Raw genomic sequence first — 16,441 nt, forward strand, 5'->3', positions numbered from 1 at the left:
AAAGAATCCTAACTCCCTATTTGGTGGCCCTGGCACTGTTCTGTTGTATTTCATGTACAGCATGTATTTCATGTTCAATTCTATTTCTCTGGCACAATTTTGTTAGTTTATAACACTCAACACACTTTGAACATCTCATTTGGTTAATATTTTTTATTTTATGTAAAATAGACATTAATTACTTCATTAACTGGTAGAAGCCTGGCCAGTGAGCATAATAAAGAATACTTATTCCAGACTGAAATATTATTTGAAATATTACAGATGTGGGTAACTCCTCCATGTGAAATATTGGTGAGGTCAGAGGTCCAGAGTCACCTAATGAGTTCCATGGTTGAACAAGTAGTTGATCACTGTATTTTTCCTTCAAGCACATATTCCAATTTTTACATCACATTAGTGCTGACTAGTGACAAAATTCTTGTTAAATGTTCTGACTTGTAAATACCATTTACTTCCAAATACTTATTTGGAACAAAATTCTAGCTAAAAAAGAGAACTAGAAACTGAAATATGGACAAAACCAAAAATTAAAGCACAATGTTCAATTACTTGAAATCAGAAACTGTATGTATTGCAAGGAAGTGTTGTTAAGAGAGAGAGAGACTAATTACTTAGTAAAATCATAACAGCAGATTGGTAAACCAAGCATCAATCTACCAACTGAATTTCATAACATGCTTTGTCACTGAATTAAGCATAGTAATTCAGCCTTGCTTGTGCCCAACAAATTTGGTATGGATTGTGGCACAGTAAGTATTCTTAGGGAACTAGCAAAACACTTGATTTCAATAACCTTGCCCTGAAACCCACAAGAAACCAGTTTCAAATTGAGAACCTCCATACATTTCAGTAATTTTGTATATCAGAAGTGTTCTGTGGCAATTTATTTCAACCAAAATTTTCATGCTGCAGACTTTAAAATATTAAAACATTAAATTTCTAAGCCTTGAAATTCATTAATTTGACAGACAATACTAAAAGGTTACTATTAAAAATTCCATAGTTTTATGATTTTAAGGATTATATGTCTACAAATATGTGAAAATTGAACCTTTTCCAATACAACAATAATATCTGTTTTTTAAAAGCAATCTGGATTTTTGCTAAACACAATTTAAGAGTTTAAAGAGGATTTGGAAAAAGGGAAGACTTTAATGCAGCATGTCAGTATAAGATTACCTGTCAGTAAGTATAACTATGTTAATATTTATAAATTAATTACATAATACTTTTTAAAATTTAAAGATGCTGTGTTTTATTAGCCAAGATTGAAAAGACTGCTCATTTTGAAATGGGGAAAATATTCATCATATATAGAAAACAGACCAATAATAGTTTCCTGAAAAAAATATGTGCATGATGCAAAATGTGAGAATTTCTGCAAAATAGAAAAGAGGAAGCCTGACTTGCAAAGTTATGAAAATTGGGAAATGTTTCATATATACTGCCTTTTTTCTCCCTGCTCTGAGATGTTGCAGCGATAGCAGCAGAAACCTATGGAGAACATGTATTTTTTTCCCCATTTTATCTGATAAATTATTTTTAAATGATTTGGATGTTCTATGGCTTTTCATTTTAAAAAACAGCAATTTTGTGGGACAGCCTTTAAATGGGATCCAGGAACTGAGCTTTACCTGTTCTCCTAATTAAAATGACTCCTCTAGTTTTTTTTTATTTGTAGCCCCCCACTCCCCAAACAAGCAAACTTGAGAGGTGGAGATCTTTCACTTAGAAAAAAAGCAGAAGTGTGGGATGAATGCTGAGTGGCCTTCTGTGGCCATGTCTCTGAACCTTGGCCGCCTTCTTCTGCATCTGATAAATTTATAGACTTCAATTTTCCATGGCTGGCTGGGAAATTCTGGGAATTGAAATCTATACATCTTCAACTGGTCAAGGCCAGGGGTGGGGTTCAAATTTTTTAACAACCAGTTCTGTGGGCTTGGCTTAGTTGGTGAGTGTGGCTTGGTCATGTGACTGGCTGGCCATGGCCAACTCAACATTACTCACATTGAGGCATGCATCTCCTCGCCTGGCCTCTCGTGACTGTGGGGATGCTGCAACAGTCGTAAGTGTAAAAAATGATCATAAATCACTTTTTTCAGTGCCATTGTCACTTTGAATGGTCACTCCACACAAGCAAAGTACCAGCAAAGGAGGGGAAAAAAACTCCAGAGACGTTCCAGAGACAGGAAGTCTAGTCCTGCCAACAATGTAATAAGGGTTAACGGAGAGGCAATTTCTGTAAGCAACACCAGAATGTTTCCTTCTTGCCTTCCTTACAGGATTAGGCCAGTAATTTCTTCTAACAACCAGTTCTCCGAACTGCTTAGAATGTTAACAACCGGTTCTAGCGAATAGGTGTGGACTGGTAGAATCCCACCCCTGGTCAAGGCTGAGAAATCGTATTCTCTGCATTATTATTATTTTATATTTTTAAAAATCCTGTCTTTATTATTTTTATAAATAACACAAGGAGGTGAACACACCTAATACTCTTTCCTCCTGTTTTTCTCCTAAAACAGCAACTTTGTGAGATGAGTTGGGTTGAGAGAGTACGACTGGCCCAAAATCACCCCGCCAGCTTTCATGTCTAAAGCAGCACTAGAACTCACAATTTCCTAGTTTCTAGCTTAGTGCCTAAAACTACTGTCTCTATAGTCCCTTTATAATTCCTCATAATGTTCAGGTAATCCAGATCATAACTAGTTTGGCTTTGATGCAAGTCCTGGTAGAAGACAAAGGAACATGTTAAACATAAAGTTACACACATATTAGGCATTATTTTTTCTTATTCTCCCAAAATTGAAGCCTCAATATTAGTGGTCCAAAAGAAAAGCAATATGACCAAGTTATAACAAACTTATTATTTCCAAGTTCAATATCTAGGTTTAGACAGAACCCAACTGGGTTTATGAAAGTGATGAGTGCCATTAATAACTGCCATTTATAAACAGCTTTGTTAGAAACACTGATTTGTAGGTTCTGTTAGATATTTACATGATATGTACCAATTAATCTAATTTAGTTCCTCTATTGTTGAGCAGCATTTTCCCCTTGAATGTGTTAGAAATACAATTTGCATCTCACAAAAGTCCCCACAGTGACATTATTTTCCATTACAAATCATTTTTCAACATACACTCCCACAATGTTTATCCAGATTTTCTTTTAAAGCTAATTGGTGTAGTGATTCCCACACCAATTCCTTGCTGAAGTATTAGACTATAATAAAACTGGGAATGGTCGGGACAGAAAAATTCAGTTAGATAACCAAAATCTATTTTAAGATTTTAATTTCAAATACATGAATGTAGAATTTTGCTAAAACATTGATGCTGGATGGCTCTTGAACACCCACACATCAGTAGATTACAGATCAGCTGTTAGAACTCTGATAAATGTCTTACACTGGCAATGCATATCTTGTCTTTGTATTCTAGTCAAGTTTTACCATGGAAAACTAGAAACAAAAATTAATTTTTACCACTATTAGTGTAGTGGTAATACAGAAGACCACTGTTATTTTGAGTTTAATGACACATTTTGATTTCTTCCTCCTATTAATAAAAGTGTAGATGTTTAGAGCTCATTTTGAGCTAACGTTTTGTTTTTTTATTCTTGTTATTGCATACAGGAGAAGGGTAGGGGATCTTCATGTAGCTGCAAAACTTTTCTTGTGGTGAAAGTCTCAAGACTTTCGATTCCTATCCGTCATGTGCCATCCAGCCAAGACCAGGTCTTGTAATCTCATGACCATAATCATGGTGGTAGGCCTTAATAAAAAATCTTGGGGCTGTTGTTGTTTATTGGGAGCTTCTGCATGGGATGTAGCATGGAGGACTCTGGAATTTGGTCACCATTGGGGTGTCTCTGCTGTTATTAAGGAGCTCTGGGCAGCATGTAAGATATTTGGGTTTGCTTTTTATGTTACCCTTTTAAATCAGTTTGTTGAGTTAATAATAAAGCTTGAAATCCATTTACTCTCTGGTTCCAAAAGAGTCAATTACCTGGGTACCTCATCACTGCCCTGACACTTGGCAAAAGAACAAATTTATATTGTAAAACAAGTGGTTTTAGGGAAAGGGGAGAAGTCAGTTTTGAAATGCAGCTTTAGGAATAGAGGCTATACTGTATAGGTTCTGCACCCATTATGACTGCAATTGGATTTACTGCACCAATTCAACTTCTACTTGTGCCAAGAAACAAAACAAAATCAAAATAATACACCCATGCATATACACATACACATACATCCCTCTATATGTTCAGACCAACCAAGAAGTAATGCTTAAATTTATTCAAAGTGTCATACATACAATAAGGATACTGGATTCTGTACTAGTAATTTACACCAGGAGTAGAAAATTGAAATATTGGCTATTAAAGTGCAATGATACATGTACAAGCACATAAAATGACACTGGCAAGTACAAAGTAAACAGGATTTGACAGGAGAACCTTCTGCAGAACTTTCGTTTCCCTGCGGTTGCTCTTTACAGAAGCTGATGACAACCAACCATTCTATATATATTAAGAAGTCACTTACTGTTTCCCAAGCTAAAGCAGATTGACCGAGCAGGAAGCAACAAGCCCTATGTATGTACTCCAGCATTACATTCTTCTTTCTTGGTCAATGTTGTAAATAAAAAAAAGTTTCTTTTCTCTTTTTGTTGCATGCATATTTACAAAATAAGTTATAAAGAATATTGCTAGTAGATTAGCAGAAAAGAGCCAATGCTGGCTTTGCTGCCATGGTCCCATTTTCTGAGAAGGTTCAGAGAAAGATAGCACTTCGAGCAAGGAACAAATTCCCAATAGTGAACTGATAAAGGTTTCCTATCTTTAATTTAGCCCTCTCATCTTTTCTGAAAGAACAAGATGTTAGAAGTTACAATTATGGAACACATCTAGATTGCTGGTCATTATGATTTTGTCATAATGGTAAATGGAAAACCCTCTGATTACATCCTGACATCTTCAGAAACAGAAACATGCAGATCCACACAACAAATAGAAATTCTAAAAAGAACTAAAAAGGAAGCTTTATTAAATAAATAAATTTATTAAATAAATTATTCAATGAAGAATTAAAAGGCGACAATCCTATCTACCCAATCCTACCATGACTAAATCAAGCAAGCAACCTGTGTTTGAGAGCAGGTCTGTTGTGTCTCAAGTGGGCAAGGAAAGAAAGCCACAACAAACCACACCATGCAGAAAGTTCAGCGATCTAGGCCCAAGAAAAAAATACGTTACCTTGCCTGCCTTGGGCTGTTAGTAAAAGGTAAGTAGCGCTGACCCACTTTGCCCTGTTCCATGTTAACACAGACTTTGCATCTGTGAAAGAACGGAATAATAAATATCCCTCCTTCATCACGCTGTAGCTATATTACTTCTATTATTGGAGGCTCTATTTAACCTGTTCATAATTTAAATGGATGCCCATAAGCAGTTTGTTTTGCATAGCCGTACCCATATAGAGATAAGGTTTTTCATATTCCATGTAGATTCTGTATAATTTGTGGGAATGTAAGGCTTAATAATATTTAAAAAGTAAGTGCAATGCAATAAATGGAAATGCAAGGAACCAGAGTATTTAATGAGTAACTTGATTTCTGACACATAGTGACCCCTAATGAGTACTATAAGAATTGGGATGAGATATATACTCTAGGATCTTCCTTATATTCTATCCTTATATCAACAGGGCTTTCTTCCTTTTTCCTTTCACTGATGCCAGCTGCTTGCTTGCCAGGAAGAGAGTTGATGAATAAACAACCAAGAGCAACCAGCAGCAAGTTTTCTTCTTCCTCCTCAGTTACTTTTACCTTCAGAATGGATACAGAAAACCCAAACTCTTTTTGTTATTTACCAGACAACTTGATTTTTGGAGTTCAAACCTGGCCGCCCTAGTAAGTTGACAACAGTAGCCACAGGGTTACAGTTGTGAGACTCCTGCCAGGTCAAAACATGCTAATGTTTTATGCTGCCTATATTTCAGATATGAGACTCATGTTTTACACTGGCAATTTTCAATAAATTCCAAATGAGAGTTGCAGATAGGTAGATCAGACAAAGGGAGGTTTCATTTTATTAATCTAGTGCTTCCTCATAATTTATTTTATTTATTTTATACATATTTTATGAGTTTACTTTATCATGGATACAAATTATTATGGTTGCTATACTCTGCTATACAATTATTGTGCTTGCTATACGAATTATTATGGTTCCTATACTCTGAATGATCTCATCCATTCCCTTTATCCAGTGTCATCTTCTATCACCGTCACCTCAGCTTGCAGAATGTAATCACATCTTTTATTCTATCATCTGCCCACATTATCTGCTCACAGCATAACTGCTTGAACTTCATTTGAATGGAATATTCGATATGTTGACTCAGCCTTTCATCCTTCCAAGGTCGGTAAAATAAGGACCCAGATTGTTGGGGGCAATATGCTGATTCTTAAACTGCTTAAAATGGGCTATAAAGCACTCTGAGTGGTATACTGTAGAAGTCTAAGTGTTATTGCTACTTCCAGATTTCAAGGCTGATTGATCAGTTCTTCTGCAGCCTTTAGATCTGTAGTAATAATCAGATCCATTATTTCTACAAAAGTTTCTCGATGTTCGTCTTTTACAGGCACAAATTAACACTGGAAATATCTGTGATTTAATTATACGGATTGTATTGCCATCAACATATACTTATCATTAATAAACTTGCCTAAGTTTTCCCCCACTTTTCTTCCCTAAGATTAATCTGTTCTTTTATCTCTTGAGCACACTGTCTATCCTTATTCCTGATTTAAAGAAAATTGAACTGCTGACCAATTTCACTATCAAATATAAGTTTACTAAGTAGTTCTTATGGGAGTCTAACAGTTCAATTATTCAAAGAATTGAGAAACATAGCTATTGCATGGCACAGACTTTTTTGGTATTCTAGATTAATAAATGTAATTCTACTCTTTCCCTCAAACAAAAAGGAGATGGGTAACTATTTTAGAGTAGTTGTTAAACCAGACTAACCAGATCATTTTTTGTTTCATACCACAATTTTTCCAATTGGTTCCACGGAAAGCTTTTGAATTTACCTTTGCTTTTTTCAAGATTCTTTGATGCTACTGAACTGACACAACCATCTGGACTGTCTGCATTTCTCATTTCTTGTTTTCTCAAGTTCCTTCCCTCATTTTTTGAAGGGCTATTCATGGAAGAAAGTGAAAGTTGTCATTTATAGTTATTGCAATAGTGTTACATGCATGAATGGTTTATATCACACTACGATCTTTAAAACAAACTTCAGAGGATGGGATTTTTTTTAAAGGAACCCCACAAATAAATGAAAATAATGACTTATTGTGCATTAGAATATTAAACCACACTGGAAACCTGGTTTTAGGAAACCATGCATAAACCTGAGTCCACAGTCAATTTCTTTGGAAAGTGTCTAAGGCAGGGGTCGCCAACCTTTTGGACCTCAGGGACCACCAAACTGATAATTTTAAATCCCAGGGACCACTAACTGGTTCTGTGGGTGTGGCCTAATTTGTGGGTGTGGCTTGGAGGTCATGTGACTGGCTGGGCATGGCTTGTATCATGAAGTGTTATACGTTATGATTCTTGATTCTTAATGAATGTATCTTTTCTTTTATGTATACTGAGAGTATTTACACCAAGACAAATTCCTTGTGTGTCCAATCACACTTGGCCAATAAAGTATTCTATTCTATTCTATTCTATTCTATTCTATTCTATTCTATTCTATTCTATTCTATTCTATTCTACTCTACTCTACTCTACTCTATTCTATGTAAATATTATAAATATTTATATCAATATTGAATTTTTTATTAAAAAGAGCAACTTTTACCCAAAATCAGGCAAAGAAGGCAGGCAGATTGACTTGCTCACAGAATCACAGATTCATTCAGAGATCTATCTATCTGCCATTGGCTAGCTCAGTCTGTCATGTAAAATTTGCTAGCAAGCAAACTCACAAAATTAACTCATGACACACCATGTATGTAAATATTGCATTGTTTATATAAAATTGTTTACCCAAAATCAGGCAAAGCAGGAAGGCAGATTGAGTTGTTCACAGAATCATTCAGTGTTCTATCTATCTGCCATTGGCTAGCTCAGTCTCTCATATTGGCTTGCTGTGAGTCTGCACTGAATAATAGAACCTTCAGTCAGTCCTAAGGGAGATTTGGCTGTGCTTAAAAACAAAGCCTAAGATCTAAAGACTAGCTAGAAAGCAAGAAATCAAACCATTTCCTGCTTCCTAGCTAATCTAAATCTCCAGGCACAGCAGAACAGATGATGGTTGGAAAAAGGAAAAATAGCAACTTAGCACACAAGTTTGCCAGATAAGGAGTGAGTGGGTGGGGAGGGTTCCTGCGGGCCATGTGGGCAGCGCAGCCTTGTGTTTCTGCTCAGCCTGGATTAATTGCTTTGGGGGGTGCTCTGGGGTTGAGATTTCTCTGCGGCCCACCAAAATTTTCTCATGGTGCACCAATGGGCTGCGGCCCACTGGTTGGCGACCGCTGGTCTAAGGTATATTTAAATACTGTACAGAAGTTAAGAATTTAAATCCCTAACTTGGCCCATGACACTTGAAATCCAAAGCATCAATTGTTTCAGAGTTTTAAAAAGTAATCTTTGAGGTAGAGAATGACTCACCTGGTGTTAGCTGAGAGAGACAAAGGTAAACTCTGAGTATGTTCAACTGCTTTATGCTGGCTAGCTTCTGTGAGTGACAAAGAGAGAGAGAGAGAAGGAAAGTATATGTCATTGACAAGCTTAAGCTTTGGAGAGAACATTAAAGTTCTCTAAACATGAATGAAGGTAAACTATTGTTCAAACAGGGAACTATTTTATCTGCAGTCCAAATACCTTAATAAATGTATACAATTTTTTTACATGACATTGTACTGGGTATGGATAGAATTCTCACAAAAATAATAGGGTTTTAACAAGAGTAACTCTAATTTACGGTAACTTGCTCATGGCAATCACTTCTAGCTCAAAATATATACTTTGCCATCTCTGCTTATCTTTGCCTTTTCTTTACTGGAGCAGGGAAATGTAAAAAAAAAACCTTGCATGCCTAGCCCAAGCAGACAGATAAGTGTTTTTGGATGTGAAGGAAAAAAACATGATATACCTTCCCTTCCCACATTTTCTACAAGAAAAACTATGAGGGTGCAACTAGAAATGGAAGGGTGTTGGGTGTCCTACTTCAAATAATGACTGCCATTTCAAGGAAGAAGAGCTAGTTTTGTTCCCCTCCTAAGAAATTTGTTTCTGTTTAGAAAAATAAACACATTTTTTTACTTTATGCTGATATTTTACACCTAAGTATTAGATATCTGGGAGATTGATGAGAAAGACTTAACTTACGCCTGCAAGCCTGTAATTGGCTGGTCAATACTTTTCTAATTTCATTTACCCAGGTAGCTTTGATTTCAGGAGTTGCAGCCTATGTCAAAAAGAAAAAAAATCCCAGAAATTTAATTCGTTTGTCCTTCTTCAGGCAGCCAGTCAAAAAGAAGAGAATTTCAGCAGATAATGTTAGAATTGTGTCAAAACTGGCAAGCATTGTGACAAAGTCTTACCCCTTTGTATGTGTGTGCAATATTGATAAGTATCCCCTTGTATATTTACGCAAAAGGAGAGTGTTTAGATTGGGATATCAGAGTTGCCATCTTGTCTCTTGTCCCACCTCCACTGGGGTGCTATTGTCTCATTGTCACAAAATACAAGTAACTTCTCTTTTCCAACCATTCCCCCCCAAAAAGTTCTGGAGAAAAGACCCATAACAGGGACATTAGGCAAAATAGTAATATTCTTATATTTGTAATTATACTATTGTTTTCCTGTTTTTATTAGCTTTCTTGAGCCTCATAGTTGGTAGAAGTGGGAAAAAAACTGATCAAATAAATAAGGAGCCTTTTCAACAAGGAGCATTTAAAGAAAATATTTTACCTGTATTATGTAAACTTCTTCCCTTGCATTATACCAGATTTCAAATTTTTTAATATCACCTTTTACATTTTCTGTTATTCCAACTGCAGTCATCTAGAAAAATAAATAAATTTAAAGCAATATTCAAGTAGATAACCTTGTCAAATAATATTCACACAAATTTATTTGATTAAATATATTTCTAATTTAAATACATTATATATACTTGTGTATATGTATGTATATATATATATATATATATGTTTTCGGAGGTTTTCGCGGGTATTTGTATGTGGATCTTTGGTTATTCGGGTTTTCTCCCGCGTAAAATTGGAAGTATCTTGGCAACGTTTCGACGAAATCTCATTCGTCATCTTCAGGCTTGTGTCTTCGGCTTTGTAATTACACATACACATATGTAATTATGGCACTGTACATAAGGAAATAATAATTTTAAGAAGTTCCTAATTTGTGTTATTTTGAAAAAGACTTGGGAAGAAGAAAAGTATTCAAGGAATGGAGAGGAAAACAAGATTGCATTTGTTGGCCAGATTGACTAGATACTACATTAGTTAAACTGTACATTGATGTTGTTATCCTGATATTCCAAAAACAGACATTGAGAAGATCAACAGCTTTAAATCTATGGTTTTATGAGATATAAAGGGTTAATATATATCAGCATTATCCACCACTGCAACAGAACAGAAATAAGGAAATTTTAGTTTTATTCCAATGTAACTGGTCTTTGGCCCAAATGTTTAACATTACACAATTCAAGATTCAGAACTTCAAATTCAAACATTTGTCTATATATTTTAAATGTATTTTTAAACCTTACATTTAAAGAATTCTTAAAACTGTATGAAGGAGCTTTTTCATATCCTTCTCCATTTTCTTCTCTCCTTTTACAGAATAAGATTGCCTTCTCGTGGAGGAAGAGGTGTCTTTGCATTGGCTTAAATCGAGCCAAATCTTTCACTTTTGAGTGGCCCTTTTTATGATCAATCCATACATTAAAGGATCCTTGCATTAAAAGTTTCCCCAGTTCATTCAGGTTCCCCTTCAAGAAAAAAACAGAACACACATACACACACACATAATAGAATTGCAAGTAGATGATTTTATTTCTGATTACTAAAATGTGATTGTTAAATAATGACGGACTAAGTAATATAATTCAGCTTAAGTTCAAAACCAAAGGAGAAAAAGATTATTTTGTTTACAGGTAGTCCTTGATTTACAACCATATTGCAGCCTGTTCATTACAGCTGCAGGTATTGTGGTCATTAAGCAAGTTACCCACATGATTCCCTCACTTAATGACCACATATCCTGCTGTGTAGAGCACAGGATGCCTCAATAGGGGGAGGGGATTGGGAAGCCTAGGCCAAGCCCAATCCTCCACTACAGCACCTCCTCAGTTCAAACACAGGCCCCAGGCTTCCCACACTCCCTAAGGCTGTGCTTCCTACCCGACTGAGTCCTTGCAGGTCTTGGGCCTGCTTCTCACCCCACTAGGTCTCATACCCATCTCCCCTCATTAGGGCTTAATCTATTTACTTTATCCAAAGATTGCCTCTGGGAAGAAACATCTGATCTGCTGCATAGCCTTCCTACGTGCAGGCCATGTGGTATCATCTTGAGAGCAGTGACCCTTTGGGTATTGGAGGCAATTCACAGATAAGAATTGCAACTGCTTCCAAAATGGTGTCTGCTTCCAGGACAGCACTAAGCAGCCTCTATCCTGTTTCCCCGAAAATATGACCTACCCGAAAGTCTTCGTTTGATTTTTACATGTGCGCCCAATATAAGCCCTATCCCCAAAATAAGCCCGAATTAAGATCCCACCCACTCCAGAATGCATAGGTAAAAATTAAGCTAGGGTGGGAATGGGGTGTGTGGAGCTGTCCTACTACTTACCTTTGTACAGTTGTAGCCAGGCCTCGCACACCCCAACACCTGCCTTGCCAGCCCATTTCTTCTGCAGCCGGCAAGGCTGGCAAGGCTTTCCTGAAGGCCTCTGTAGCTGATAACAACGCTTTGGATTGATCTGGAGCTCTGTTATCAGCTGCAGAGGCCTTCAGGAAAGCCTTGCCGGCTGCAGAAGAAGTTCTTGAAGGCTTCAAACAGCGAAAAGGAGGCTGGGGCTGACGCATGCAAGTGAGGTTAGTCAGTGGATGACATCCCCTGAAAATAAGACCTGGTGCCTTTTTTGGTGGCAAAAAAATATAAGACTGGTCTTGTTTTCGGGGGCTGTGGGGCAGATTGGTTGGTTCTCCCTTTCTGAATGGGATCTCAAAGAGATTGGTGTCACGAGCACAGAGGCTTTGGGGAAGATGAGTAGATGAGGGTCTCGAGACCTACCCCAGTGACTTGTGAGTTGCCCTGTTGACTTCCACATTGACTTTGTGGGGAAGCCAGGAGAGAAGATTGAAAATGGTGGTCAAGGAGTGTGGGGTGCTTGGCACTCAGGTTGACGGGGCCACTGGGATGGTTGAAACTCTGAGGACTGGTCCCAAGCAGCATTTTTTCAGGACCATTGTAACTTTGAACAGTTGCTGAAAAAGTGGCCATAGATTGAAAAATACCTGTGTTAAGCATTATAGACCGGCTACTATTCAAATATTCAATCTCCAAAGTATGGTCTTCAGTAAAACAATCTTATCTTTTTTCCTCAATTCATTTAATAGTCAGGACACCGCATAGAAAGGCTTGCAATTTAAAACTATATATGGAGGAAATCAAATAGGCAATGTCATGCCTCCGGTGGAGACTGACTCTGAGAGAGAGGAGGAACAGCCGACAGGGAGTGGAAATGTGGCTCCGGAGGTTGTGGAGGAGGCTGGGGAAGGGCAGAGGCCGGCTGAGCAGTCAGAGGGGAGGACCCAGGCCCATCCCCTACCCATCCTAGGGCACGTAGGGAAGAGGCTAAGGGAGAGACGTGGTCTCCTCGGGAGGAGAGGTCTTTGATCCTCTTCATGGGCTGCAGGTGTGACAACTGAATAAGAGTTTGGACCTGTGTACTGGCAAACGCTGGAAACAAATCATGTAAATATCTCTAGTTTATAGTTCCTCTCTGAGTTTGGCATCCTTCCCAGTGTGTTATCTGTGGAAATCCTCCAGCCCTTGTTATATTTCTACTGTTTTCATAAATATTGAAAGTCAAACATTCATTTCCACATAACACTAGCATGAGCTGTAAATTAATTCAGATGTATGAGTGAATCCAGCATGGTTTAAATGTGGTTTTAAGCAGTCCTTCCTTTGGCATAATAGATTTATAAACCATTTTCTTAGAAGAATTTGCTTGTACAATATTACTCTATTTCACACAAACAAAATAAAATACTTCAGAATTTCTTTCCTATTCCTGTTGTGTGATGCCTTCAGTTTTGCAACAAACTGAATTTTGAAAAAAAGAAACACTATGTTTTCAGTCACACAAAGAATTAGAAAATTCTAAAATGATTGAACAGCTTTTGGCCTAGTTGCCAAAGGACAAAAGCTGGGGACAATTTTGTGACATTGTAGTATCATCTTAACTAATACAAAAATGGATTACAATGTTTTCATTTTTTTTTTATACAAAGATTTGTATGTCCAAATAAATACTAAATTATCACAATTCCATAAACAATAGTAATTGGTCATAAAATTTGGTTCAGTGTTAAAAATATTTCAGATGACTAATTTTCATCATGGCTAAAGGAAATGCCGCAGAAAACGACGTTAGAAAAGTAATACTACATCAAATTAGCAAATACCCAACTCTGTAATTTCCTGCACATTCTATTTTGATCCCATATGGCTTTTATTCATTTATTTATGAGGATCAAGTTTTTCAGTTGTTGTTTTCTACATTCTATATTGATTTAATAGTTATTGTTTTAACTAGTGAGATTTACACAATAGAAACTACTGGCTGCTGGTAATATGCTTCCCAAGATATCCATGACAAGGTCCATTTCATTCTTGAAGAATGATAAATTTCTATGCTGCAGCTTCCAGAAGAGTTACTTCCACTAATCCATTAGCAATGTATTCAGGTTCTTCAAGAATATCCACTAAACCATCTTTAAACACAAGAGGAACAACTGAGAGATGTGCAATTATGATGCTTCTTTACTTCTTTAACATGTGATAGTCGCATTGGCAGTTTTAAATCTTCAGAGAGTTGTGGAATTTAACCCTTAGTATCTGAGAAGGGGGTGCTGATGTTGCAATTTTCACTACAACTTGAAGATGAACTCAGTGCACTTGAACCCGCCGCAGATTCTGGAAAAAAAAAACAAGCCACATACAGATTAACAGGTTATTATACAGTTAGGTTTGTATATATTTCTAGATTGCTTCCTGAACTTTTCCCTAAATGGTGTAAAAGAAACTTGCAAAGATGAAACTGAATAAAACCATTTCTGTAAAACAATATAGATACAAACATCTGTATATTAATCCAAAGAGTACAACATTCCACCTAAGGGGAAGGGATATCTAAGCAAAGACAATTTTTAAAAAGATATATGATGAAATATATTTGATAAGTGAAACTAAATGCAATCATCTGCAAAGTGAATCTTACCTGAGCTGCTGAGAGAGAAAGCAGATTTGGAGTTACTGAGTAATGGTATCAGAATGTTGATAGGGACCCACCCTTCTTTGTTTGTGCTCAAGTTCCTCAGATACCTAAAAATACACAATTGCTGTCAAACTGTTGAAAAACTCAGCATCTACAAATCAAAACATTATGGCTAAATTCAGTAGCAATATAGCCGCCCCGTGTTTAGATATAGATTGTATTTGGAATGTAATCTTATATACACTCTGAACATTCCAGATTTCCAGCTGTGATCTGAATGCAAGTTAGACTCTCATTCTCTCATCTCAGATAATCTTTTATCTTGTAAATTCTCTCCTGAGGGGTTCTGGATATGATAACAAATATATTAAATGTAAATTTAGTTTGAGAAACAAATGGAAAAACTTATTGGATTTGTGAATTGGATTAACTTCCCAAGACTCTGCTATTTATACTGAATTGTTTTAGTTGGCTCTATACTGTATTGTTGTAATTTTATCAAAGACTGTTCTTATAAGGGGTGTGTGGAAGCAATATTCTAAGCTTCTTCAAGATTTCTTAAACATGGTTACATATCTAGAATAGTGTATACTGAGCAAAATTATATTTCAATATATTTTGTATTAAAATACAATACCAAAGACCATCTGCTCCTTCATGGATTAGCTGAACTAACTCGCCACTGTTCAGGATCAAGCCATTTGAGTTGCCTTTATCATAAGTGGCTACAACAGTATATTTACCAGGAACCTAAATAGAAAAATGAGAAACCACAATTGTTTAATAAGAAATAATCATCTAAGTATTAGAACTGTCACAATAAATAGATTGACATTTGGGACATAACTGAACAGTGGTATCAGTTTAGTTTTTCCATAAAGAAGCTCCCAAAAGCAGTCTTCTAGGTTAAATTAAAGACCATTTAATAACTTTTCAGGATTACAGCTTTCTAATATGTGTGTGACTTTACATTCATACATCTAAATATTCAGAATATTTAATAAATGTTATAATTATAACTTATAATTATGTTATGTTACTAATAGCTATTTTAGAATTGTTCAAATCTATATGTTGTGACTCCGAGACTTGAACCTGATCAGTCAGCAGATGTGGGTTCGAGTGATGAAGAAGATCTGGCAAATTTTGGTTTTGGTTAGGATGTAATTTTGGGGTAAGGGGGGGGAGAGGAGGGAGAGTTAGGGTAGGTGGGAGATTTTAATGTAGTTTTTGAAGGGTTATGGTTTCACTTTCATATTTTTTCTAACTATTTTCACACTAGGTGTTTATTTTTAAAGAAGGAAAAAGGGGAGGTGTTTGGGGGTTGTAGAGGGGGGGGGTGGTTGGTGTGGGGGAAAAAGAAAAGAAGAAAGAAAAATTTATATAAATAAAAAAAAGAAGGCCAGCAAAGGATTAATTAATGAGACTGACACACCCTCTCTCAGAGAATATAAGGGAGCGTACGAGTTCGTAATCTTTGCTGGAAACAAAGTGAATTTTGCCTTGGAAAGAATTGCGTCTGATTACTGCGTTGTGATTTACGAACTATACAGAATTGCCGGACAGATTCTAGGAGGATTGCCAAAGAACTGTGAAAACAGAGCAATTGAATCTTCTGTCTCTGGTTTTGTTTACGTAAAGTATTTGAACTCTGTAACTCGAAGTTTTCATCTGTGGATACAGGTGGGACAGAACATTATTGTTTCCAGCCAAACTAAACCATCTTATAACCAAGATGGACCCAACCCAATTAAAGCAACTGGTGGAGCAACAACAGCAACAAATTGACCAACTCTTACAGAACAACCAGGTTCTGCAACACCAGGTAACACAGTTGGTAAATCATCTTTCTCAGCTACAGGCTCCTGTTCCTCCCCCAGTTCC

At 36.6% G+C, this 16,441-nt stretch overlaps 1 protein-coding gene and 1 long non-coding RNA gene across 12 annotated transcripts in view; both read right to left on the reverse strand.

The window, feature by feature from the left end:
• Nucleotides 1-16,441, reverse strand: part of MCF2L (MCF.2 cell line derived transforming sequence like) — a 232,368-nt gene that overhangs the window by 44,450 nt on the left and 171,477 nt on the right. For all 11 annotated transcript variants that reach the window (XM_087967254.1, XM_087967255.1, XM_087967263.1 and 8 more), the window contains 5 exons: nucleotides 10,820-11,041; nucleotides 10,000-10,092; nucleotides 9,415-9,493; nucleotides 8,695-8,761; nucleotides 7,104-7,213 (listed from right to left, as the gene is read on the reverse strand). In XM_087967254.1, coding sequence (XP_087823380.1) covers nucleotides 7,104-7,213; nucleotides 8,695-8,761; nucleotides 9,415-9,493; nucleotides 10,000-10,092; nucleotides 10,820-11,041 — 571 coding nt within the window. The remainder of the gene's footprint in view (nucleotides 1-7,103; nucleotides 7,214-8,694; nucleotides 8,762-9,414; nucleotides 9,494-9,999; nucleotides 10,093-10,819; nucleotides 11,042-16,441) is intronic.
• LOC148130568 (uncharacterized) lies at nucleotides 14,086-15,308 on the reverse strand. Its single transcript, XR_015749891.1, has 3 exons — nucleotides 15,195-15,308; nucleotides 14,561-14,664; nucleotides 14,086-14,256 (listed from the first exon to the last, which is right to left on the reverse strand). It is a non-coding gene; the product is annotated as an uncharacterized LOC148130568 (long non-coding RNA).

This window comes from Notechis scutatus, chromosome 5 (genome assembly GCF_049901735.1).
Source record: "Notechis scutatus isolate UNSWTSFEM ecotype Mainland chromosome 5, rNotScu1.2, whole genome shotgun sequence".
Classification (NCBI taxonomy): Eukaryota; Metazoa; Chordata; class Lepidosauria; order Squamata; family Elapidae; genus Notechis; species Notechis scutatus.